The sequence below is a fragment of the Rattus norvegicus genome, chromosome 10 (genome assembly GCF_036323735.1).
Source record: "Rattus norvegicus strain BN/NHsdMcwi chromosome 10, GRCr8, whole genome shotgun sequence".
Classification (NCBI taxonomy): domain Eukaryota; kingdom Metazoa; phylum Chordata; class Mammalia; order Rodentia; family Muridae; genus Rattus; species Rattus norvegicus.
The window spans coordinates 73671170-73696803 of record NC_086028.1 but is presented as its reverse complement, the minus strand read 5'-3'; the positions used below and the strand labels follow the sequence as shown (position 1 = coordinate 73696803).

Sequence of the window (25634 nt, the reverse complement as noted above, 5' to 3'; positions counted from 1 at the left end):
GGATGGGGGCTCAAAGGCAGGGACTAGGGCTAATCACCATGCCAGAGCGATGAGGAGAAATCTAAAAGACCTGATGTGGTGTTTATTTCTTCTTAATCAAATTTATCCACGTAGGAGCAAGAGGAACCCCCACCCCCGATAACCCTATTGATGACAGGCTAGTACATTGTTTTATGAAAACATGCAGCATGAAGCCAGTAGGTAGCACGAGACTTAAAATACACAGTACTTTTTAAAGTTACTCCTGACAGCTTTGGTAGATCTTTTTAATATCTTTAATACAATGCATATACTTGGTTTTTTCTCTCTACAAGATCACTACCATTTATGTTTGTCTTCCTCCAGTTAAAGTAAGGCGTGTCCTGGTTTGCCTGGGACCTAGGAGGTCGCCAGTGCTGGGCCGTACCCAGCTGCTTCAGTCCCCAGTTAGTTTTGGTGGTTTGCTTGTACTTTTAAAGATTTATTTTATTTTATGTATATGAATGATTTTTGCCTGCATGTATGTCTGTATAGCACATGCACGTCCAGTACTTATGTAGGTCAGAATACGGTGTTGAATCCCTTGGAACTGGAGTTATTATTGATAGGTGTGAATCACCATGGGGTTACTGGGAATTGAACCTAAGTCCTCTGAAAGAACAAATGCTCTTCACTGCTGAGCCATCTACCTAGTCCCCACCCTCTTACGTGTTTTGTTGTTGTTGTTGTCGTTATTGTTACTACTACTACGACTACGACTACTACTACTACTACTACTACTACTACTACTACTACTACTACTGTGGGGGATGCTGGGGAGGTCTTAGAGGACATCTTGCAGCATTTCTCTTCTACCATTTGGGTCCCAAGGACAGCACTCAGGTGGGCAAGCTTGGTGGCAAGAAGAGCCTTTGCCCACTGAGCCAACATCTCACCAGCCACAATCCCTGCTGTTGGGTGGTTGTCATTGTTGTTGTCGTTGTTGTTGTTGTTATTGTTGTTAGTGTTGTGGTTGTTGTGGTGGTGGTGGTCGTTGTTGTTGTTACAGCTGACAAGTAGCCTCGTACATAAGCTCTCAATAGTACAGATTCCAACATGCAGGACTATTAAATCAAAAGATGGATGAGCTCATAGTAGGTGTTCACATGTTACCAGTCGCCCTTCAGGAAAATCAAAGTGCTGATGATGATGTGGATCATCAGCTGTGGATGAATGTGAAATGAGCCCTATAGTTCATATAGTTAAACACTTGGTCCCCAGCTGGTGGGGCTGGTGGGGACTCTGTAGGGGAGTGAGCCCTGGAGGGAGTTGGTCACTGCAGGCAAGCCTTGCATTGTTCTCCCTGTGTTACTATTTTACAATTTAGTTTTAACTCCTGTGTGTGTGTGTGTGTGTGTGTGTGTGTGTGTGTGTGTGTGTGTCTGTCTGTCTGTCTGTCTGTCTGTCTGTCTTTCTGCCTGGGGTGTGGTGTATAAGGTATGCGCGCACACACACACAGACACACAGGCTCCGGCAGAGGGCAGAGGGCAGAGGTCCCAGATACCCTAGAGCTGAAGTTACAGGAAGTTACAAGCTGCCTAGACGCAAAATTCAGTCCTCTGGAAGGGCAATACATACCCTCCCTCCCTCCCTCCCTCCCTCCCTTCCTTCCTTCTTTCCTTCCTTCCTTCTTTCCTTCCTTCCTTCTTCCCTCCCTCCCTTCCCTCCCTCTCTCTCTCTCTCTCCCCCTCCCTCCCTCCCTCCCTCCCTCCCTCCCTCCCTCCCTTTCTTCCTTCCTTCCTTCCTTTCTTTCTGAGACAGAATTTCACTACATTGCTCTGCCTGTCCTGGCATTCACTGTGTAGATCAGACTGGCCTAAAACTCACATCGATCTGCCTATTTCTCTGAAGCGCTACAATTAAAGTCAGGCACCACCTCTCCCAGTTTCCAATAAGCACTCAACCCCTGAGCCATCTCCCCAGCCCCAGGCCTCAGCGTTTCTATAGCCCAGTCCCTCTTTTGGCTTGTTCTTTGCCGCCTGACTGCAGAAGCAATATTGGCTAGCCACCTCACAACTACAGCCATGTCTTCTCCCACCAAACTCTGAGTCAAAGCGCAACCCTGTTCGCGTGCATTGCTTCTCCCCGTTGGTCACAGCAATGGGGAAAGTGCCATTCCTTCCTCTCCACGCTCAGGACCCTCGCTTCAAACCCTGTCCTCCATAGCCATCTAATAGATGAATAATGTCCTGTGTCTGTGCGCCACATGTATGATGATCAGAGCACGGCCGTGGCTGTCAGTCCTTGTCCCCTCACCTTGTTTGAGACACAGAATCTCATCTCCCCCTGCCTACGCCAGTTTTGCTGGCCCACAAGCTTCCAGGGGTTCTCCCTTCCCCCGTGGGGCTGCTGGGATTACAGGTGTTCCGGCTACATGTCCAGCTCTTACATGGACCCGACATTTGAATGGAGGTCCACATGTCTTTACCTACTGAGCCATCATCCCTCCGGCTCCCCAAAATACCTTATTTTGAAGCTACGTGCTCCTTGTGAGTCTCGTTCTAGCCTCTTACCTATTTCTCTTTTGCCATGCTCATTTCTTTTACAAAAAAAAAAAAAAACCCTCAAGAATAAGCATATCCGCCATGCACTTGAGTGGTTTTTGTCTGTTTTTAAAGACATTTGTCGTTACCATTGTTTGAAGAGCAAGATAATACCTGTTAGATGCTTTCAGAGTTACTCTTTTAGGTCAGGTTTTCTGCTTAATCACTGAGGGGATTTCTCGTTCTGTTTTGTTCTGGTCTGGTCTAGTCTGGTCTATTCTATCTATTCTGTTCTGTTCTGTTCTGTTCTGTTCTGTTCTGTTCTGTTCTGTTCTGTTCTGTCTTTTCTTTGTTGAGACAAGACCTTGCTATATAATCCAGGCTTTCCTCAAACGTGTGATCCTCCTGCTTCAGCATCCCAAGTGCTTAGATTACAGGCATATAGCACCACTCCTGGCTTTATAATTACTAGTGTGTGTGTGTGTGTGTGTGTGTGTGTGTGTGTGTGTGTCTGTGTTTGGGATTTTTTTGTTGTTGTTGTTGTTTGGTTTGGTTTTGGTTTTCAAGAAAAGGTTTCTCTGTGTAGCCTTGGCTATCCTGTAACTCTGTACACCAGGCTGACCTGGAACTTAAAGAGATCTGCCTGCCTCTGCCTCCCAGGAGCCCGGATTAAAGGCCCCACTGTTACTACAGTATTTTTAATTGGATATCTAGGATGAGTGTATCTCCAAAGGGATCCTCGGTGTAGGTTCCCCCTTTCAGTGTATACTGCACACAGTCTAGCTCACTCCGGCTGCCTCAGACACGCCAGTCAGCCACAGTCTCCCATGATACAACTCCCTCCGCAGCTGCTGAGCCAAGCAGAGCTTTCGCTCCTATACCATATGTCCCCAGACTGCTCTTAAATAAGATACCCAGTTCTTCTTCCTCTGTCACCGTCAGCCTCCTGTGCTACTTCTGTTGGCTGCTCTAAGGGCCCTTCTTTTGCCCTGCCCAGCGCATCTCTATTAGCAACGGGCTTGATTCCCAGCCAATGACGCTTGGTAAATTCACCTGTAAACTAGAAGCAAATGATGCCAAGCCAGCTCAGGCACTCCTGTCAAACCTACAGGAGCTTCTGCAGGCCGCAGAACCATTTCCTAGACTTTCAGGTCTCTATTACTTGTCTTTATTCACTGTAGTTCTCTTCAGACACACCAGAAGAGGACATCCCATTACAGATGGTTGTGAGCCACCATGTGGTTGCTGGGATTTGAACTCAGGACCTCGGGAAGAGCAGTCAGTGCTCTAACCACTGAGCCATCTCTCCAGCCCTACTTGTCTTTATTCATGTTGGAATGCACCACATGCGTGGAGGTCAGAGGACAACTCTGAAGGGTCACCTGTCCTGCCACCATGTGAGTCCTGGAGAAGGAACTCAGGGGATCGGTGTTGATGTAAAGTGACCTTACCCACTGAGCTATCTCCCTGGCCCTAAGGTTTCTATTTTGTATAGGTAAGAATGCTCAGTAAGTGGCCTCTGTGTGCATGAGAGGGACGGGATTGGGAGATTTTGGAGGCAGAAGATAAATGGAAAGATTATCAAACATTAAAAGATGCAACTGCTCCATGCAAAACCAGCAATCCATAGGAAGAGTCTGTGTTAAATCTCAGCGCTCCCTTGGGAAGTGTGAGGGAATGACGGCATTGCTACCTTGGTCATGGTAACCTGTGGCTACTAGGCCTTTGCCTGACAGGGGTGAACTGCCCTATGTTACTTCTGAGCCTCTGATGTTCATTGTTCGTCTGGGAGACAGAGCCAGGACTAAGTACCCTCCCTGTGTCATAAGAGAGAGTCTCTAATGGCCTGATGTGAGGAGTCCCGGCATGCAGGACCATCTAGGAGTCTGTCGAAAAGGCCAAACAGCCATGAAAGATGATTATAATTGCTGCTACTGTCACTGCCTCCTCAGCCACTCAGCCATCATGCCTTCTGTACCGGTGCAGCCCCATGTGTGTATCTTCCGCCCGAGTCCTCACTGCCCTTCCAGAACCTAATTTCATCCTTGTAGGTTTTTCCAAAGCAGGATTTGCACAAGTGCTGTGATTTCTTAAATATTTATTTTGCAGGCCATTTACTCAGCGCAGCTATTTTTACAGTGAGTAAGGAGCAAGGCTAAAAATAACAGCCCGTAACCCGATGGGTTCTGCATCTGACATTTACGTGGAATTCATTTGCATCTCATTTGTTCTCCCTGTCTGTTTAACAGGTAGAATGTAAGAAAGCTCAGCCGAAAGAAGTCATGTTCCCACCTGGGACAAGAGGCCGGGCCCGGGGGCTGCCATACACCATGGACGCGTTCATGCTTGGCATGGGGATGTTGGGTGAGTCTGCATGGGTGTGGGGTTGGGAGGAGCACAGTGGGCTGGGGGTAAGGGCTGTGGCAGCCTGTACCTGTGACCCACCCGAGTCACCTAGCAGTTTGAGAATCTGTCCAAGCTTCAGTTTACCTGTCTGAGCTGCTGTCCCTTCATCTTCTATGTTGCTGGGCTCGCCTTTGAGGAGCTCTTGGCAATCTGTTGAGCATATAGCATCATCTCACCTCGAGCCTAGCTCACGCTGTGATTGAAACTCTCTGTCCATCCTCTTCCTCAAACCCGACACAGGACTGCACTCCAGTCTCTGCCTCAGCCTTCTTGGCCCAGTGAGAGTTCCTGTGACCTAAGGGCTCCTTGCTGCCTTAACGTGTGCGGACTCAGACTACTTTTTTCTAAAACTTAGGAGAGGAACTGAAGGGTGGCAAGGCTGGGCACTAATCCTGTCTATTTAAATGATTAACATTTTTCTCTTGGGATATCAAAATTTGCATTTAAATGGATGTTTTAAATAGCCTGTTTTACTCTTTATTTGCGGGGAAAAAAATGATGAAAGACAAAGTATGTTTGTTCTGACTAAAAATGATCTCTCCTGGCTTTTAGAGAAATTGAGTTGCATATTATGCCCCTTTCCTTAAAGGTATCTCTGTCCGCCCTGCGTAGATAATTGAAAATCTCACCGCTTAAATGGCATGAAGGATGGAGAAAGCGGAGAGATCCGTAATGGTGTGGGTCGCAACAATAATTAGAAATTTCAAGGCGAGAGAACGGTATTTTAGTGCAAGTTATTGTGTGTCGGGAAAATACTAATTAAATGGGATAAATGGTCGTTAATGGTAAAATTCCATTCAGGCACATGAGCTGTCTAGTTTTAATGGGTTTTCATTTGGCTTGGCTAAGGGTCCCTCTTCTATATTGTTTGATAAGCTCTTTATGTGTTTTCAGATTTGCTGCTGTTTAAATCATTCCTGGCTTAGTTTTAAATGTATTAAACTTTTCGTGCTCTCACAAAGAATTGTATCTACTTGTCTGAGAAAATAACTTAGGCAGGTGGAGCTGTATTGAAGAACTTAAAAGACAGAGCACGGTGCCATTGAGAATGTTTTTTTTAAATGGCCAATCTATTAATTCTCCTCAGATTAATTTTTTAGGCTTAACAGAGTTTACGAGAAAAATCCTATTATTGTTCCTTAGAAACTGCCTGTATGATTCTAAAACCTACCTTAGAAATAGAAACGGGAGAGAAAATAATCTTCTTCTAAAGAGAAATAAGGAAACAGTACTTTGACTATATCCCAAAGCACTGCATAAAGCTATGGTAATTAAAACAATATGGTAGGGCTGAGTATAGCTTAGTGGATAGAGTGCTTGCTTAGCATGCACGAAGCCCTGGGTTCAAATCCCCAGTACTGCATAAAACTGGTCCTGTGGAGCACATAAGTGAACTCAGCACTTAAGACTCAGGAGGTGGGGGATCAAAAAGTTGGCTACATTCTGAGCTCAGAGACTGTGTTATGGTAGACAAGATTGTCCCCAGCTTACACTGCCTTGACCTCACTAATTTTCTACTTAACAGCAGTGAGACGGCCGTGTGTATTCAGTAGTCACTGCTTTGACTATTGAGTTTGGATCTTTTCCCAGGCTGGCAATTTACTCCCTGGAGTAGCTGGGCAGGGGCAGCTCCTGAGCGGTAGCTTGTTAGAGAACAGCCGTGTTCTGTCGGAAGGGACGCAGGCAAGTCTTACATGCAGCATGCTGTCACTAAGCTGTACAAGTCACAAGATTGGGTGAGGTAATGACAATGGGTGCACCGGTGTCAACCTGTGGTAAGTTTATCAGAGTGTAACTCCAGCATCAACTGTGAGGATGCACACTTGATAGAGAAAATTCAGAGTCTCAATACATCTGTGTACATGTAAGAGGATATGTGTGCGTACATGTGTGCATGCATGTGTGCACTACATGCATGGGGAAGCACAGGTTTCTCACTGGTCCTGAAGCTCATCAATTCAGCTAAACTGGCTAGCCTGTATCCCCAAGGAACCTCCTCTCTCCTCTGAACTGGACTTAATACCTTAGGTCACCACCTCCATTTTTATGTGGCTCTTAAGGAGTTGAACTCGGGTCCTCGTGCCGCAAGCTCTCTCCCCAACTCCATAATTATTACTTCTGAATGGCTGTGAAAACCACACGATGCTGGTATGTGGCAGAGTGCTTAGTTCTTGATCTATAGGCATTCTTGCTTGCCTTCCTGTTACCAATGGTGGCATTGTGGTCCTTGGGCCTCTAGCTCTTCAAGGGGGAGCAGAAGGAAGACTTTATCCTCCCTGGCCGCTTCTTTGCTTGGGTGTCTTTCCTCTAATGTGGTAGTGTGGTCTTGGGTAATCTACTCTTTGGGTAGAGTCACCATCTCCACAGCTCATTGTTTGCATATCAGTCCTGGGACCCATGCTGTCCCCGCCCCTGACAATTTGACTGATGAACTTTTCTTCTCCTACAGGAGAAAAAAAAATTTTTAATTCACTGAAGAGCCAAGCATAGTGGCACATACTTGTTATTTTGTCTCTTTTTTTTTTTCAGAGCTGAGGACCGAACCCAGGGCCTTGCGCTCGCTAGGCAAGCACTCTACCACTGCGCTAAATCCCCAACCCCGTAGCACATACTTGTAATCCTAACACATAGGCGGTAGAGGCAAGAAATGACTAGTTCATCCAAGGTCATCCTTGGCTACAGGGCAAATGTGAGACACTCTGTACTATGTAGCCACCTATCTGATTAAGAAATAAACTAAAAAGGTCACTGACACTAGCCGGATACAGTGGCTCACAGCTGTATTCCTTGCAGTGAGGAAGCTGCGGCAAGGCCACAGATCGTGACCAGTCTGAGCTACATCACAAGACCCAAATGAAACAAATTAATGGGACCCTGTTGAATATTCATTAATAGAGTTTCTAAAAAGGGTATTAAAAGCAAAATCTATAAGTCATTGAAATGTTAAAATTCACTCATCCAGCGTATGCTTACCAGGTGCCCACTCTGTGACATAAATGTTCTAGACATTTAGGGAGCAGTGGAGAACCTTGCCTCCAGTCCCAGGGAGCCTGTGTTCTGATCAGGAGCTGAGGCAGCAGCCAGCGTGCTGGTCTCATGACTTGGGGCACCATGGAACAAGTATTTTAAATATCCTTCAGGATGTTCTCCATCCGATGGGAGGGCTCATGAAAGGGAGGCTGACAAGCGTATAGGAGGACAGCATTCTTTCTTGATCTCACTTGATATGGCTGCCAGCATCCTTGGGGAAAATGCAGCGTGTTTTGATTTTAGCTTTCACAGCCTTTAATGGGACAGAACAGAAGGTGGTAGGAATTCCTTTAAAGGGTGGAGAGGGATGAAGGGGAGGAGAATTACTCCAAGACCCCCTCCTCTTGTTTTTGAGCCAGAGAGAACCAGAAACAACTCTGCCAACAGGTGTTTTGCAAGCCCTTGGGTCCTGTCCTATGGTTCACATCTATGGGAATGCCCATAGTCACCCAGTTCTGCGGAATTGCCCTCGTTTTCCTTAATGAAAGTGGACTTAGTGAAAGCAAACACATGGCCGTTGATGTGTTTGATTCCTCTTGGCCTTTTCTGCCTTGCAGCCTCATAATCCCACTGCCTTTAATGCTCTTGGCCTGGTTAGGCACATGCTATTTATTAAACACGTGGTAGAGAGAGTGTGTGCAGTGTTGAGGCCTTGCAGAAAGACGTCCCTTGACAGTCTGGGGAGAAGAGAGAAGCTGCTAGCCCAGCTAGCTATTAGCCAAAACTTTCTTATCTTCCCTTGTTGCAAGAGATTCTTACAAATCCTTGATCCTGTGCTCCCCAACATTAATGCCTTCTAGATTGATGCCTTCTAAATTGAAGGCAATCAATCAATCAATCAATAAATAAATTAATTAATTATTGTCGAAAAGGCCCAGGGAGCCATGATCTGCTGACATTCACTCCACATCAGGAGATGGCTAGAACACACAGCTTAGCTCCTGAGAGTTATCTGTAGTCTCTACTGGAATTTATCTTTCCTCCAAAGACAACAGTATGAGTCCATTGTAAGGAAGACTACCATTTGTGCCCCTGTCTCTTGGTAGCCATAAGCAGCTCAGAGCCCAGCCGTTTCTTGCCCCTCTGGAGCCATGGATCTATAGAGCCTTCTGAGAGGGTGAGACTCATTGGTCTGCTGGCCAGTGTCATGCCTGCCAGCTTCATGTGCACACCAGCCATTGAGCATTTGTGATGTGACTCTTGCCCCCTACGGGACTGAAGTTTTCTGTTCAGATAGTTTTACTTAAGGTTAAATTTGCATGAGTATGGAGGAGCCCTTAACAGAAATTAGGAGAATTCTTGGGCTGTGTGTCTTTGTAGACTGGTTTTCAGAGCCTTGCCCATGAGGGGCTCTTGGCACTTTGCTTGACCTCATGGAACTGTCATGGTGTCATACCCAAACCCTAACCCTATCATGGTACTACATATGTAGTAGACAGTGTTCGCTGGACAACTGGCCCTTCTCTCTTGTTCCATTAAAGTCAAGGGTCTGGGAAGAGCTTTTTTCAGGAAACTGGGTGGTTGAGTAAAAGCCCAGAGGAGCCATGACCCATGTAGGATGTAAACTTCTCTCTGTTAGGAACAAAGATCTAAAGCTATAGTTCTGAGAGGCCTGTGAGCATCCCCAGGAGAGGGCAACAGAAAGAACTTGACAGCACACCCAAGTTCTATTGTCCCTTTCTGACTTGGGCAGTCACAATGGAAAGGCTATGTTCGAGGAAGATGCTCAGCCAGGCAGAAGGCTTGATTTTTTTTTCCCCTTTAGTGACAAGAGATAATTACTGTGGGATTGATCAGGCATCCAGAGTACTGGAGCAAATAAATTGTTCAGTGGCCAGTGTGGGAGGGGCCCAGCTGCTAATGGAAGTGGTGGCTGGGTCATCCTGCTGTAATGTGGCTTGATGGAGCGTTCGCGTGGGTCTACTGTAATGTGTTATTGATATGCAGCCAGCCAGTTTCCCCCGTGCGGCCTGGGCCCTGAGCCACTGGAGCAGAGCTGGGCTGCACAGTCGCAAATGAAGAGGAAAATTGAAGTAATGTTGTATTATAAATTTATAATTTCATCTTCCTGGCTGAGAGACTGTTCAGCATTGGGGGTATGGAGATGGGATCCCCCAGCGCGGCAGGTGTGGAATTCTCATCTTCATTCTGTGGGCGATGATGAGATTGGCCTACAATATCAGGGCGAGGCCCAAAGTTGGTGTGCACTTGACTGTCTGTTTCTCCTTTCGTGTTGAAGGTTTTAAGATCTGGGTGGGGGAGAATGCATGCAATCAATCGGGTCACACAGATGGCTTGAGTACAGGGAGGGACTGGCCATTTCGCTGTCCCTCACCTACGTCTAGGGACAGTGATGCATGGACTCTGACTCTTGCTGTCAAATTAACAGTTCAAATTTAGGACCCTGCTCTGAAGTTAGAGGCAAAGGAGTCATTTTTCATCACAAAAGCACCTAGGCAGTAGTGATTTGACCGTTTACCTATAATCCATTTATCAATATTGTTGAAACAGCGCTATAAGAAATCTAGCTCTGAAAGATCTAGTTTGATAGGGGATGATTAATTTAGAGGAAAAACTGAGCTGCCCTGCCAGGAAATAAATTCCAGAAAACACCCCCTCCTGCGTGTATTCAATGCAGGGCTCTGAGGTCTAACCACTATTCTACTCTCCCTCTCCCTTTCCCCCATTAGGAAGTCATTAAGAGTTCAGTGGCCTCCTACACTCCTTCCTGAGAAAACTGCTAAGTCACTCTGTCTTGCCTGTAGCCTCTGCCAGTGAGGCATCAGGAGGAGTATCTATTTCATCAGGGCAGAGCTGGTAGCAGGCCTAGACGAAGTAGAGATAGCACTGTTAGCCAGTGAATTCAGTGGGACTGCACATGCGGGAAGGCTCCAGCTATGGCAAGAGCCAACCATTTAGGTACATCAGTGCCCCACCACCACCCCAGTAAGGCTCTCTACTTGTGATAAGACTCGGCCTCTAAGAGAAAGAGGAGCCCTCTGTCTCAGGTCAGAGTTGTATGACAGAATCCCTGAGTTTGCTCAGCTTTTGAGTCAACATCACTTTCTCAGTCCTGAATGCTAGGGAATCCAAAATGAAGGCACTGGTAGGATGATCGATTGTAAATGGTGACTCCTATAATCAATGTCACGACAGTACTCTGTCCTGACATAGTGGGATAATAGTGGTCTCTCTTGAACCTTCCTTCAAAGAACATGGTCTTAGTTCGGGGTTTATTGCTCTAAAGAGACACCATGACCATGGCAGCTCTTATCAAGTAAAACATTTAACTGGGGCTTGCTTACAGTTCAGGGGTCTAGTCTATTATCAGCAGGGCAGGAAGCATGGCTGTGTACAGGCAGAGATGGTGCTGAAAAAGTAGCTTCAAGTTTTACATGTAGATACTCAGGCCGCAAGAAGAGAGAGTGACACTGGACCTGGCTTGAACTTCTGGAATCACAAAGCCCACCCACAGTGACACATTTCCTCCAACATCACCACACCAACTCCAACAAGGCCCCACCTCCCTATAGCACCATTCCCTGAGTCCATGGGGGCCATTTTCATTCAAACCACCATAAGCATTAATCCCATTTATGAGAGCTGTACTCTTGTGAGCTAATCACCTCACGAAAGCCCCACCTCTAATACAGTACATCTGGTTGGTGGTTAGGATTTCAGTGTGAATTGGAGGAGACTCAAGCATCCAGATCATAGTCATCCCCAAGGCCAGGACTAGATTCCAGGTCTCCTAATTTCCGGAGACCATGAGTGAACTGGCTCCAGTGGTGACCCATAGTTCTCAGTCAGAAGCCATCCATGCAACACCTACCTTTGGGCCTCTGAGGTACAAACACTGACTGGCTGGCAATGGAAAGCATTAAATGCCTTCATCCGCAGCCCTGGCTTGCAGGGTCAGAATGCATGTGGTATGACTTGTGAGAACCTATGGGGTTCAATAATCAATCCCCAGAGCTTGTGCTCGTAATGTGTCAGGAGAGCAGAAACATGTGATGAGAGGCCACTGCTCCCTCTCTTCTGGAAAGCCTAGAGCCTGTCCTAAGTCCACCGCTCAAGTGGCTTTCCACCTGCTGTTTGGTGGAAACAGAAGAAATTCCTCTGGCTTCTGGAATGGCAAAGGTTATTGTCAGGAGCAATGGTGCCCAGAGTTAACAAGAAGGCTGAGGAATGGAACCTGGAAAGCAGACAGGAGCTTAGGGAGCTGAGCCATCAGAGCCCCAGCTCCCAGCCAAGGGGACAGCCCAGGAATGGCCTGGTCAGAGGGCCACTTGGCACCTCTGGCTGCTGGATTGTCCTGCTAATGCCAGAGTAAACGCTGAGCCACCTGCCCATCCTCTGCCCACTGGCTCTAGATGCAGGTCACTGTGAAAGTTTGCATTGGCCTGCCTCCCAGGCAGGGACAGAGTTCACTCAAATGCTAGCTGGCCTGACACCCAGCAGACAGCCACCTCAGAGGCCAACGCAGAGGGCTACCCAGTATGCTGGTAGGAGATTGTGGTGACATCTGTGGAGTAGAATGGTACTGAGCTAGCTCACACGGGGTGGAAGGAGGCAGAGTAAGTCTCTGGAGACAGGGACTGGTGACATGTGTGGGTTATGACTGTACTGAGCTAACCCACGCTGAGTAGAAGGAGGCAGAGTAGGTCTCTCTGGGGACAGGGACAGGAGGTAGCCGAGGAGCCAAGGATGTCACCAAGGATGTTCAAATACAAGAAGGTTACACTCACCTTCACTGTAGTCAGAATCAAGACAGGGGCATGAAGACTGAGGGGGACAGTATTGAGGTGACCTCTTAAATGGGAAATTGCTTCATAGATTGGAGCAGGCCTGTGCCCTCCAGGACTCATCAGAGAGCTCTCAGCACCCCTCAGTTTAGAGTCACCCTAGGTCACCACTCATCATAAATTCTCCACGAAAATTCTATACCTGGGCTTCAGAGTTCAGCTGAGGCTTCATGGTACCTGGTTTCACATAGTCCCTCTGGGTCTTTTAAAGACACACTTCTATACAGTGTCTGTGCTGGGACGACCCCTGCCTCCCCCAGCTGTGGCTTGCTTAGCCAACAGGCAGCCCTCTGTGTAGCTCCTAAACAGCCAATCCCAGAGTAGCTCTGCCCTATATGGTGTTCTCTGGCTCCTGCCCACTGCCTTGGAGGAAGGCAGTACAAGGACTTTAATCTCCTACTGTCAACATCTTTAAGGTAAAGTACATTCAGGGTAAGCTCTCCAAATGTCAGAACCAGATGCAGGCACTGTGATCCATCTTCTATGTGGCATTTACTCTACAGGTTCTTGGGCTTTGGTACCTGGGCTTTGGCGGTCTGGCTGCCCAAATAGGGGTTAATTATAAACATACTAATGGTCACATCCCTAGCTAGGCACGAGGGGTGATCCAGGACCTGGATAGAGACCCTCCCCAGAGACACTCTTCTGTGAGACTAACCATAGCTGATGGTCATTGCTAGCTTCCCTGGAATATCACCCCAGATCTAAGGCCACTGACAGCTTTTTCTTTCTCTGTGTTCAAGGCTACCCCAACTTTGTGGCAACCTATGGCAGAGGCTATCCTGGATTTGCTCCTAGCTATGGCTACCAGTTCCCAGGTAAGTGGCTTAAGCCCTGGAGTTTTGGAAATTTGGGAGGCAGACTGTATCTGGGAAGGGGAGAGGAGCAGACAGATGCTCCAAAAGAGAACATAATTTGCATACCCGTGTGTGCTACGTTCCCTCTGGTCCAGTGTAAGGGTATAGTTGGGGCTATCCAGTGGACTAAAGTGTTTCTTTGATGCTGGTGGCAAAAAGGGAGGAGAGAAGGGATGGAAAGACCCCTCTGTTCGCCTCCTCTCCCCCAAGACTATTCTTGGTCTTCTCCTAAGGGACTAAACTCTTGGCCCAGGGCTTGTCACACCACCATCCCTGCTGCCTGCTGCTGTCCACATCTACCTATCTAATGCCTCCCAGCCTGCCTCCCCTTCTTCCTCTCTCTAACCTGGCCTGACTGCCCTGACATCGGGCTTTCCTGCCGTACGTTGATGAGGTGCTGCAGGAGTCAGACTTGTGCTTTACCCCCTGAATGAGATGTGCAGATTCTCATTGTACTCCGCACAGACAGCAGAGCATGGCATTGACCACACATGCCCTGGTGCTTCAGCTGAGGGAGCAGGTGGGCGTGGTCTGGGGAAACTGGGAAGGATGCTGCAGGAAGGGATGCTTTAGGGGTGTTGTGAGGTAAAGCAGTACAAATGAAAATATATTAGGCTGCCTACTGCCTCACAGTCAGAGACCAGGTGTAAGGAAGTTTGTGCTCCATGGTTCTCTGTAGGAGATGAGGGAGTAGGGGACCACGCTGGGTGACTGGACTTGGGGTTACTCCTGGCAGTTTTCACATCTTTACTTGGAGGCCCAAGAGATGTGATGAGCAGAAAGCTGGCCTGAGGGAGGCTTTCTAAGCCTGAGGTGCAGGAGATTGGAGGAAAAGTCTAACACTGGCCTCAGTTCAGATTTTGAGATGGGAACAGAAGATATGTAAGGCTATATATCCTCTGATTCTGGCCATCACTGGAAACTTAGGCACTTATCCTATCTCTGGTACCAGTTGGACAAGTGGCTATGGCGAGTCACCTGCTTCTGGGCCTCACTTCTCTTACTTGTGATTGGATGTTGGGTAGGACCTTTGAAAGAGGGTGAGTACCTCTCTCTGACTATGGGGTCAGAGGCAGAAGGGAGTTAGAGTTTCAGAAGTTCAAGGTAGAAGGGTGTGTGCAGTAGCTTCTCTGGGACCAGAGTTCAGGCTAGACCTGTTCCTGGGTTATCCCTATTACAGACAGGTACAAATCAGAAGGCACAGAGAAGAAAAAAAGAGTCCAAGCAGTCTTGAGTCCCAGCTTCTAATACTTCGCCATTAGTCAGTGTCTACCTGTCAACTGGGTAACATTGGTCGCTAAAACTTAGATCTGTAGTAATTAAAATTTCGGAGAAAGGGAAAAAAATCGAGTTCTACATTCACACTGGCCACATTCCAGTGGCTTAGCACCCACATGAGGGTGATGGCTGGTCTCAGAGTAGAATGTAGAGTTTTCTATCCCACTAAGGGTTCTGTTGCTCAGTCCTGTTCAAGAGATTTAAAGAAGGCATGTGGTACTGTAGAGGTGTGTGCATGCAGAATTGGAGAAGTAGTTTAGAGATAATGAGGTACATCCCATGCTAAGGCCCCTGTCTCATCTGAGCCAACCCAGGGAGCACCTGGTAGTGTTCTGATTCCATGACTCACCTCCTTGGATCTACCCAAGACAGACAGGCATGCCAGTGTGACCAAGCTGAGGCTGGGCAAGCTGAGGCGGTGTTCCCAGGTGCCTGGTTCCGCCTGAGAAGTCAAAGCTTCAACAGGGAGTAGGTACAGTGTCTATGCCTAGAGATCCTCGTCATCATGACCAACTCAACTGTGGCCAATCACAAGGGTTAAACGAGGCAAAATCAGCCTTGAGGACAGACAGACCCACAGGGTGAGCAGTCCATTCTCAGCCACCAATGTCTGTTTCCCATCCATTGTTGTCACACTTTGAAACCTCCTGGGTTCTTTTACCTCATGGTCAGATAGACACAACCAGAATGAGGTGCCTGCCTGCGGGTTAAGGAGGCCTGAGCCACTCAGCCTTCATCCCAGTATGTCGGGAGTCAGGTTGAGGTCACAGTTCACCTGACCCTGCCCCCCGGGAGTTGCCCTTCATCTGCTTGTCCCAACACCCTGCCAAGCCACTGCTGCTTCTAGACACAAAGCCTAAGTTGACTCCTGTGTTCCTTTAGTCATGAGTTAAGGGCATGCTCAGTCTCTTTAGAATCAAGCATCACATCATCACAGAGCTTAAGACTTGGTGGACTTCTAGGGCAGGAAGCTTTAAATATTCTGACATTAGTCTCTTGTCTCCTGCTGTAAGGGATGTTGGAGGTGGGTGTGGCTAAGGAGGCAGTAGGGCTGCATGGTGATCCTCTGAGATCAGGGCAGCCCAGTCCACTGCCTTCTTCTCACCTCCTGGGTGGTTCAGTGAACATGCTCCCATGCCCTGGGGCTGGATCCTGGAACTTTCTGACATTTCACAGCTCTCATCACTACCAAGTTGTCCTGATGCTTTCTCTTTGTGGTCTCAATGGCCTTATGCCTGCTTCCCATTTCTAACTCCTCTGAGGTTATGTGTGGGTCCCATACCCCTCCTAGTCCTTCTGAGTCCATCATAGAGGCATGCAGGGCCCATCTAGGTCCTCAAACCACCCAGACCCTTCACTCACTAGCAGGATAGAACCTGGGTTCTTCTCAGCACAAAGAAACCTGATGCCTTCCAAGGTGTTCTTTGCACCTGTCTTGACCTTTGCATCCATCCCAGCTGTGTAGGGTTCAGGTCTCACCCCACCCATGTGGTAAGTAGTCCCAGTAGATCTCCCTGGACAACACAGCTGTGTTAAACAGGTTTAACCCTGAAGCCACCTGCAGGATTCTTTGAGAACAAATAAGGTGTGGTAAGAAAGAAGCTGGATGCCTTTTGTCAGTATTGGGATCGGGGCTCTTTTCTAGGAAGGCTGGGGTGTGACCACTTTGCACATGGCTCCTGCCTCTCATGGTCAAGGGTCTTCCCTGGCCTTGTGTTCTTATCAGTGTTGAGTCTGGAATGGCGGTCATATCATCCCTCTGCCCACTTCTTTGCCCAAGAGCCTTCTGGGCTCCTTCCTTCTGTTTACTCTGTCAACAGTTTCTAGTCTTATTTCACTTTTCAGTTATTTGCTGATTTTGATGTTGGGGGATGCAATTGTTATCAGCAAGCTCCTAAGAGAGGCATCCCAAGTGGGGGTTGCCGTCATTTCTAGAGAGTATGTACTCCTGCCAGAGCCACCCGATTGCTGGCAGGGCCCACAGAAATCTGTCCTATCTGGCTGATGGAATGAATGAAAATGATTTTTTCCTGTTTCAAATTCTGGAAGAGACCTTGTTGTTTTGCTTTGTTTTGCTTCGGAAAATGTTCATGCTCCCATCCCCTCCCACTTTGCTTCCCGAAGGCGCTGTGACCATTTCCACCCCATGCCACCCACCAGCTCCCCAGAATGTAAGGAAATGTTCACAAACTTCATAGGGACTCCTCAGAGGAATCCAGGAAGATGCTGCTTCTGTAGAATGATGATCAAGTCAGGCTTGCAGGGTGAGCTTTTAAGTGCTGGTGGCCCAGAGGGGTTACAGCTATCTGATCTAGAGGGAGCGCCTGTGTCCCATGATGCATAGCGGCAATGTGAACACTCACACCCCTCTACAAAACGGTGTAGAAAATGGAATCTGAAGGAGCAGCAGTGTAAACACTGTCTAGTTGCCATTGTCCTTTTGGGCTGGTCTCCTGGTGGCTATTGTCACAATAAACTCACCTGTCTTTGAGAAGGAATAGCAGAGTCACCCTGACTCTGCCGTGTGCTTCACCAATGGACACTGATCCCCACTGGACTCTCCTCCTGTTTCACATCCCTGCCTTGTGTGGCTACCCTACCCCCTGGCACTGGCAGGGTGGGAAGGGGCAGGACACCTGGGCCCATCCAAATCAAGGCTACATTTCAGGGCCAGCTCCCTGAGAGCCACCCCTCCCCAGAAGGATCGTGTCATGAAGACCCTGTCCGATTCCCTCTCTGAAATGTCCCTGCTCTCTCCAGTTGGTAACAGTAGTTCAGTTGCATCCACAAAAGCTAGAGTTTCCAGACAGTGAGTGACCCATGCTCTCCTTGACTCGCCCGGTGTGAGCGGATCTGTATGTCTGAATATCAGCATCCTTCGTATCCACTGAGTGGCCAGTGCGGCAGGAGGTCTGCAGTTTGGCTCCTCTGGTTAAAGATAACTGATGTAACCGGTTCCTTTTATTTTTTTTTTCCCTACGAGCTTCCTCATGAGTGGTGCTGTAAATAGTTCATCTACACTGCTCCCTAATGGCATTTTATGTTTCCCCCTGCAAGCAACTGAGGTAGAAAAATAAATTGTTTACCACAGCCATGCTGTGTGCTGCTGTCTCTTAACCTGAGAGTGTCCTGTTCTCGCTCCAGGGGAGGTGAATGCACCAGATAGCCAGCACCTGGGACAGCCAAGTGCATTTCGTAGAAGCATGCCAACTTCCCCCTGGCTGCTGCCTGGCCCCAGCTCTCTCCCCTCTGTCTCAGCACTCTGGCAGAGTGCCCTGTGCTTTCGCTGGAGGTGATCTGTCCTTGAGCGCAGACAGAACATCTGCATACAGCATCTGTGGGAGAGCACCCTGCCCCTCCCTCTGCCGCCACTCCCTCCTACAGGAAATCAGAACCCTGAACATTTCACATCTGCCTAAGGTGCGGGTCTGCACAGTTGTGCACGTGCTCGTTCATCCATTTGATTTCCAAACCCCCAGAAGCAGTGCAGGTCAAAGGGCAGGAAATGTGATGGAAATCTGAAGGGTCTCTCGTTCTAGGGCCACTTCTGAGCCAGGTGACCTTGTACTCTGAAAAATGAAGGCGACTTTTTGATTGAGTTAGAATGGAGGAATGGTGTGTGTGCCCACACACGCATGCATGCCTATGTGTCTGTGACTATCCTGTGCAAGCCTGTAAATGCTATAGAAGGAACTCGTGAGCATCAAAGTGGCCAATGAAGCAAGTTTTCTAGAGTCATCTTCCCACCTTCGGTTCTCAGGATGGTGCTTCCTGGATCTGCTGATCAGTGATCAGGATGGCATCGCATTCCCCCGGGGAAGCAGGAAGTCCCCAGGGCAGGCCTCAGGGCTTTGCGTGAAGAGCTGGCAGAGGTGACTTGGAGCAGGTGGGACGTGTGTGAATCAGGTTTCAGAATGAGTCTGGGCCCCAAAGCAAAGCAGAGTTGGAGGCAGGTTTACAGGGGAGGATGGTAGAGGCGGCCTTCCATGGAATTAGGATGGGCAGAGCTGAAGGGTAGTACAGAAACATCTAGAGTGAGCCCAGAAGGATGTCCCCTGCTGTCTGCACCCCAGCCTCTCAATTTTACCTTCTCAGCTACATTCCTCTTCCTTGCCTCAGCTAGTGGCTCTTTGGGATCTTCTAACACTACTAAGGACAATCAGGTTAATATGGCACCAACTGCTAAGAGTCCCGTTGACAACCTTATCGGCAGAGTGTTCTAGGCAGCCAGGAGAGCCAGGCCAGCGTCTTGTAACCCAGCCTCTATGCCTCCCTCCTGAGCTATTCTGTGTATGAAGGAAAAAGACTGTGTAGGTCCCAGGCTGGGGAGACCCTTCTCCAGCAGCTGGGTGGGGCTAGAAGTTGCCCATTTGTTCTCTGTCTCTTTAGCAATGGAGATCAGATCTGTGATGCCACTGTGACAAATGGAGAGTGGCTTTCTGGGGTACTAGTCTTGGAACACCCGAAGCTTAGGTATCCGTTGGGACTCACAGCCACTAAACCACTCCCTAGCAGTTCTTTGTTCCTGGTTACTGTCCATGACAGTCTCTGGTGATGGCTGAACAGTGCTCATTAGGAGGTGGTCTGAGGTGAGGTACCCTAGCTCAGAGAGGCCCTGTTCATCTGGAGAGGACCTCAAACAACCTTTCGTCAGCAGAGCTGCTGCTAGGTAACCTTGGTTCAAGATATTGACTCTTTGAACAAAGACAGTTTGGTGGCCAGCCACACTCTAGAGAGGCAGAACACAAGGCTCGAGTATCCAGGAAATAGTATTTCTCAAGTGGACAGGCTTGGGGAAGAGCCCTGGCTATGGGCACAAGGCTGTGACTTATACCAACTGCCAGTTCTGCCCAGAGAATAGTACTTTTGCAAAGTTTCCAGAAAAGCAGATAATATACTCTGCAAACACCTGTTCTATCTAGAGTGGAACTGGACTGCTGTGAGGGCTAGCCTGGGGACCTTTCTGTCTCCTCCTTTCTCAGGCCCACCAGAGTGACAGAGACTCTCAAGGATGTCCCTGTTCAGGAAAGGAAACCCAGGGCATGCACTCAGGACTGAGTCCTACACTGGATTCAGGAGTGTGTTCCCTACTCTCTGAACAAGTCCTCAGAGCCTTGGGCCAAGAGAGGCCATTCCAAGGCTGTCCTGTTGGGATCTCAGAACCCAGAAATCAGACAGCTCTTCCCTTCAGTGTCAACCTAATCTCCTGTCACCTTTGTCCTGCTTCTGTCTGTAAGGGTTCTTTTCCTCACCCTCACCTTATCCCATCCCAGAAATAACCACACTGGGGACCTTTGTGGTACCTGTGTGATGATCTCTCTGGCTCTACCTGGCTCCTTGCTCAGTGAGTAGGGGCAGGCCTCTGACTGAAATGTCAGGGTGAGAGGTTAGCCTCTCAGGTTGATTGATGGAGCTGAGGATTCATACACCTGGGTGGGGCCAAGGCTATAAGCAGGGTGTGGCCTAGGAAGAGCCTTGTGCACCTGTCCCATCTCAACCCTGGAATCTCTGCCCTTCCCCCTCCCCAACTCTTCTCTAGAGATTAGCTCTTCGCAGAGGAGCTTTTAAATTACAAGCCAGCTCCCAGAGGCCAGCCTGCCGGCCACCTGGCCCTGTGTGTACTTGGGATTTATCCTCTCATTTGAATATTAAAGGCAGGCTTAGTCAGGAAGCAGATCTGTCGCTTTGAAAGTCAGCAACACACCCCAAATCCAGCCAGCACTGGAGGGAGGTTTGTGGGGACTTGTGGGTGTGCAGTATCACCGAGCGAACGATCCTCGCTGGCATGGAAAATCAAGAGTTGACTCTATTCCCAGATGAAAGCGGAGCACACTGCGTAATAGGCACTTAATAAACATTTGCAGAAATGAATTGGAGCAATCTGAATTGACAGGAATTGCGGGTTTCACTTGCGATCAGCTTTCTGTGCCTCTTGAAGCTGCTCTGCATAAATGAGAGGATGCAACTAAGTGAACGCTCAGCTCCCCATGGTCGCACCAAACACACACATAACACACGTGTGTGCATAGTCGCACACACGTATATACACACACACACACACACCCAGGCACACACCCCATACCACACACTGGCTTTGAGGAAAGCTGGGAGATGGAGTTCTTGCCTTAGCTTGCCCAGACATTGGGCCTCAGTATCCATACTTATCAAGTACCTCCTGAATAGAAACAGTGGTCTCCCTGCCTCACGGGTTGCTGAGGGGTCTGTGAGGACAGGCAGGGCATTAGTGAAGGAGGCTGCAAGTGTGTGCCTGCTTCCCTGTGAGCTGAGAACTGCTACCCACGGCCTCCATCTCTAACCCCCGGCTGCCCACAGCTCTCCCACACCCTCTTAGATACCTGCACCACCAGCCTTAAAGTCCCCTTTCAGTCTCACCAGGGGGAACCTTGTCACCTTTCCTCGGCCTTCAGTTTTTATTTTTATCAGTAAAATCAAGAGAAAGTCTGTAGCGTAGAAAACAAAATTACAACAATAAGAATTATTCAGAGTGTGAAACTCGGGGTAGACTGTCACACGGGGCCTGATGATCCAGTATTTCATGCCTTCCGGATTAGCCAAGGACGTGTGGGAGACCAAGACTTGCCCACTACTCCCTCCATCCAAGCCACAAAGAAACTTTTTTCACTGGGTCTGGCTTAGTCTGGATCTACTGCTGAGAGAGCTCCTTCACACACACACACACACACACACACACACACACTCTCTCTCTCTCTCTCTCTCTCTCTCTCTCTCTCTTTCTCACATTGCTGGAAAAAGGCATGATATAACACAGAGACACTGGGCAGTGAGCTCAGAGCCTACAGAAGCATCCTGTATGTGACCAGCGAGGGTATTCCAAGTATAAGCCATGAGGCTATAGTGACATACACAGGAGCAGTGATAAGCCATTGGTGGTCCTGGGGAGCTGTTGTGAAGGGCAGGCTTGGTCTGTTCCTGTTACAGTAACAATACCATAGCCTGGAGCTAACCAGAAGCAGAAATATATTTCCTACGGAGTAGATGCTGGGAAGTCTGAGGCCAAGGCACCTATAGATTCACTGTGGCAGTGAGGACTACTTCGTGGTCCCCAGATACCTGTTTTCTTGTATCTTCCCTTTGTGTGGGTGGGGCATGGGACTATCAAACTCTTTGGACTCTCTTTTATTTTAAGATGATATTTTCATTTATTATGTATGTACATGTCTGTACATGATGACATATACATGTCATGATGTGGGTGGAGCATGCCTGCCACAGTGTGTGTAGAGGTCAGAGGACAACCTTATGTTGTAGGTGCTCTCCTCCCACTTTATATGAGTACCAGGCTTTGAGGTAGGGGACTGGAGACAGAGTTCAGCTCAGCTAGGTGGAAGAGGAGAGATGTTTGGGCCTAGGTCAAGGGTCACTGCCATGGGAATTTACTTGTTCCCTTCCCTCCTGCTGCTCTGTCGTCTGAGAGGAGGATAAGATGGACCGGCCACACGCTCTACTTCTGTCCCTGAGACTGAGCCATCTCCCTCCATCTCCAAGCAGCTCTCTCCCTGAGCTTAGTGGTGCAGTCGGAAGGTTCAGGGGCACAAGGGACCCCCCAGTGTCCTGAGGCCTAGCTTACCATTTGTCATTTGTTTTTGTCCTAGGGAATCCGTTTATTTGTAGTCTAGTTGTGTGACTCCATCCCGGAGATAGAACCCTATTTTTCCATCAGAAACTACAGTCATAGTGCAGGGTCAGTGAGCGTTAGTCTCTGTTGTGGCTGCCAGTGTGGTGTCCTGGTGTCCTGATGGCACAGCTCTATAATCCCAGCTACTTGAGAGGCATAAGAAAGAATCACAAGTTCAAGACTAACCTGAGCAACTTATTGAGACCCTACCTCAAAATAAGGGCTAGAGGTGTGCCTAAGTAGTCGAGGGTTTGCCTAGCTAGTACTAGCTGTAAAGGAAAGAAAGTATTACTCAAACCTCCTGATACTTCACAGATACATCATGATGCCTTTATTCCCACCCAGACATCTAAAGAGTTAACATATTAAATCAGCAATTACGTTAGCACTTAGCCAAGGTGGGACAGAAGCATGTTCTGTGTCTGCCTTCCATATTTAGGTGCTAACACCCTGAAGAGAGCAAGCCCAAACTGTCCACCCCTTACTGTTGCCTACAGACAGCCTCAGTTTCCCATTTTGGCCTCTCTGCTTCCTGCCCAGGGACAGCTATCGGGTTCTAAATTATGAATTTTCTTTGGCGTAGCCAAGACCCAGCAGTGAGGCATTCCTAGCCCATGTTCTCTTCAGCATCCCTCTGCCGTAAGCAGCAGCAGCTCCTGGCCCCCTCACCTGTCTAGGACATCTGCACAGCTGTTGGTGCTCCCGGAAAGGCTCGTCTCACTTCTTAAACAGTGTCTTAAGTCAGGTTCCTGTTTTGAATGCCAGGAGCTCAGGGCTTATTCTGTTCCTTTTGAAATGAACGCGCATCAGCTTCCGTCAAAGCAGACCATTTCTGTTTGATCCTGGAAATGTGCCCCTTTGGTGATTAGTTTCGCCTTCTCTTTGGAGCCTCTGTTCTGAGGTGAACCCCTGGTTCCTCTAGCTACAATTATGTGCCGCCCAGCTTTTTCCAGCCTCACCCAGAAAAAGTCAGAGCTATGAATTTTTCTGTAAAAATGCTGAGCCCGCCACCCCAGGCAGGCCTGGGCCAGCCAGAGTGGCAGATGGCAGTGTTTCCAAACTCATGTTGGACATGTTTCCTACATTCTGGGTAACAGTTTCTTCTTTTGGTGGCTTATTTTCCAGTGTTTGGATTCAGAGAGGCAACATTAGATTAGCCAAGACAGTTTGAACCAGCCATAGAAACTGCTTACAGGGAAAGAGCGGCTGTGTAGAGCAGGAGAGCACTTGATCAGGCAGCCTTAGAAGAAACTGTTTGTGTGGGACTTGAAGAAAGATCCCCCAAATCATACCTCCTGGAGCTAGAAAAGGCTTCAAAATTCTCTTTCTCTTCTGGGGGATCCATAACGCATCCCAGGTCACAGAAATAAATATGAACCCAACTGGAACTCCAACAGTGCGTGTGCTGGAAGTGGGAGAGGTGTGCACACACATGCACCCGTGCACATACACGCCGCCCACGAGCCAACATCTCTTCCAAACGAATATAGGGAAAGGAGCCAGAAAAGACCTTTGACCTCCCAATCAGACAGGAAGCAGCATCCTTTTCAGTGTTTACCAAAAGCAAAGACCCCCCCACAGCTTCTTCTAGCTCATGGCTTGTCTGTCTGCATTGTGTGTTAGAAACCACCAGAAGGTTTGATTCTGTTGATGAAGGTGTGGCTGGGGCAACCTGTGATTGCAAAGCTCCCCCGGGGCAAGATCAGAACCCACTGTTGTGAATGGGATCGATCACAAGATTTGATTCCCTATCATAGTCTCAGGAGGCTCCTTGCTCCTGTGAGGTAGAAGGGGCGACTGAGTAGAAGGTAACTTGACATTTTTTTAAAGTATGTTGTTTGCTTGTTATTTGAACATGTATGCACACACAGGCAGTCAGTAGACCACTTTCAGGGGTCAGTTCTCTGCTTTTCACCGTGTTGAGGGAAGAGCTCATTCTGGCCTCCTGCAGACTAGTTGGCCAATCTTACGGAGCATTGGAGGCACAAACTGAAGTTAGTCAAGCTTGCTCAGCAATGCTTGTTCTATGGAGCCATTTTGCCAGCCAACGACTGATCCTTTTATCACCAAAGGTCCTCAACTTTGCCATTACCCCGAGAAGCTTTCCAAGGCCCCAGTGCTCAGCTGTACTGAAGACTGAGCCCGTCATGACCCCCGGGGACATCAGTGTGTGTAAATACTATAAACCAGGTGATGCCGTCTGGTTCTCAACCCAGGGTTGAAATCAACATGTATTGCAAAGCTAGGCAGTCCTGAGTATCATAGACTGCACCTTCCACTGTGCTTACCTTGCTCTTGGGAGCACGTGAGTTTCTGCCCTGGAGCTGGAGGATCAGGGGAGTCAGGCTATTAGACTCCCAGACAGTGCTGTCCTTAGCTACACTTGACCCAGATGAGCAGCTCCCAGCCCCTCTCACTCACACATGGTAGCCTCCCATCCTGTCCTAGAAGAGAGTGTCACCCAGCAAGAAAAATAAGATATGCATATTAAAAAATGGCTGTAGTTAGGTAATACGGAAACTAGTGAGTGCTGCAGAATCAGGAAAAAATAGATTCAGTGTCATAATTACAAAAAAGCAAAAAAACAACTAAACCATGAGGTGGTTGTGCACACCTTTAATTCCAGCATTCGGGAGGCAGAGGAAGGCAGATCTCTTGAGTTCAAGGCCAGCAGGGTCTACAGAACACGTTCTAGTACAACCAAGGCTACACAGAGAAAAGCTGTCTCAAAAACCAAACCAAAACAAAACAAAAATTAAAACACTGTTGACTTATAACTTGCAGTGAGGGGTCATGACTCCACAAGTCTATCAAAGTGTGTCCGTCGCTGTCAGTCCTGTAGTGATGTTTTTTCCCTTAGACATGTCATTAACCCCAAAGTTTTGTTGACATCAACCCCAGGGGACTTGGGATTGTCATCCTCATGGATAGACAGACTCATGCGGGGCCTGCAGCTAAGGGACTGTAAAGGTCATCTTGTCAGCCAGCCTGTCTTGCAACTAAGAGGGATAATATACCCTGCCCAAGCCTCACAGAAAGCAAGGCAGGGGTCAGCCAGGGCTGGAGGCCAAATGAGCTGAAGAATGACTCTGGCTCTGAT

The 25634-nt window shown here is 48.4% G+C and overlaps 1 protein-coding gene across 14 annotated transcripts in view; it reads left to right on the top strand.

Moving 5' to 3' along the window:
- Window positions 1-25634, top strand: part of Msi2 (musashi RNA-binding protein 2) — a 366538-nt gene that overhangs the window by 310694 nt on the left and 30210 nt on the right. For all 14 annotated transcript variants that reach the window (XM_039087672.2, XM_039087667.2, XM_039087663.2 and 11 more), the window contains 2 exons: window positions 4751-4865; window positions 13486-13560. In XM_039087672.2, the coding sequence (XP_038943600.1) occupies window positions 4751-4865; window positions 13486-13560 (190 nt within the window). The remainder of the gene's footprint in view (window positions 1-4750; window positions 4866-13485; window positions 13561-25634) is intronic.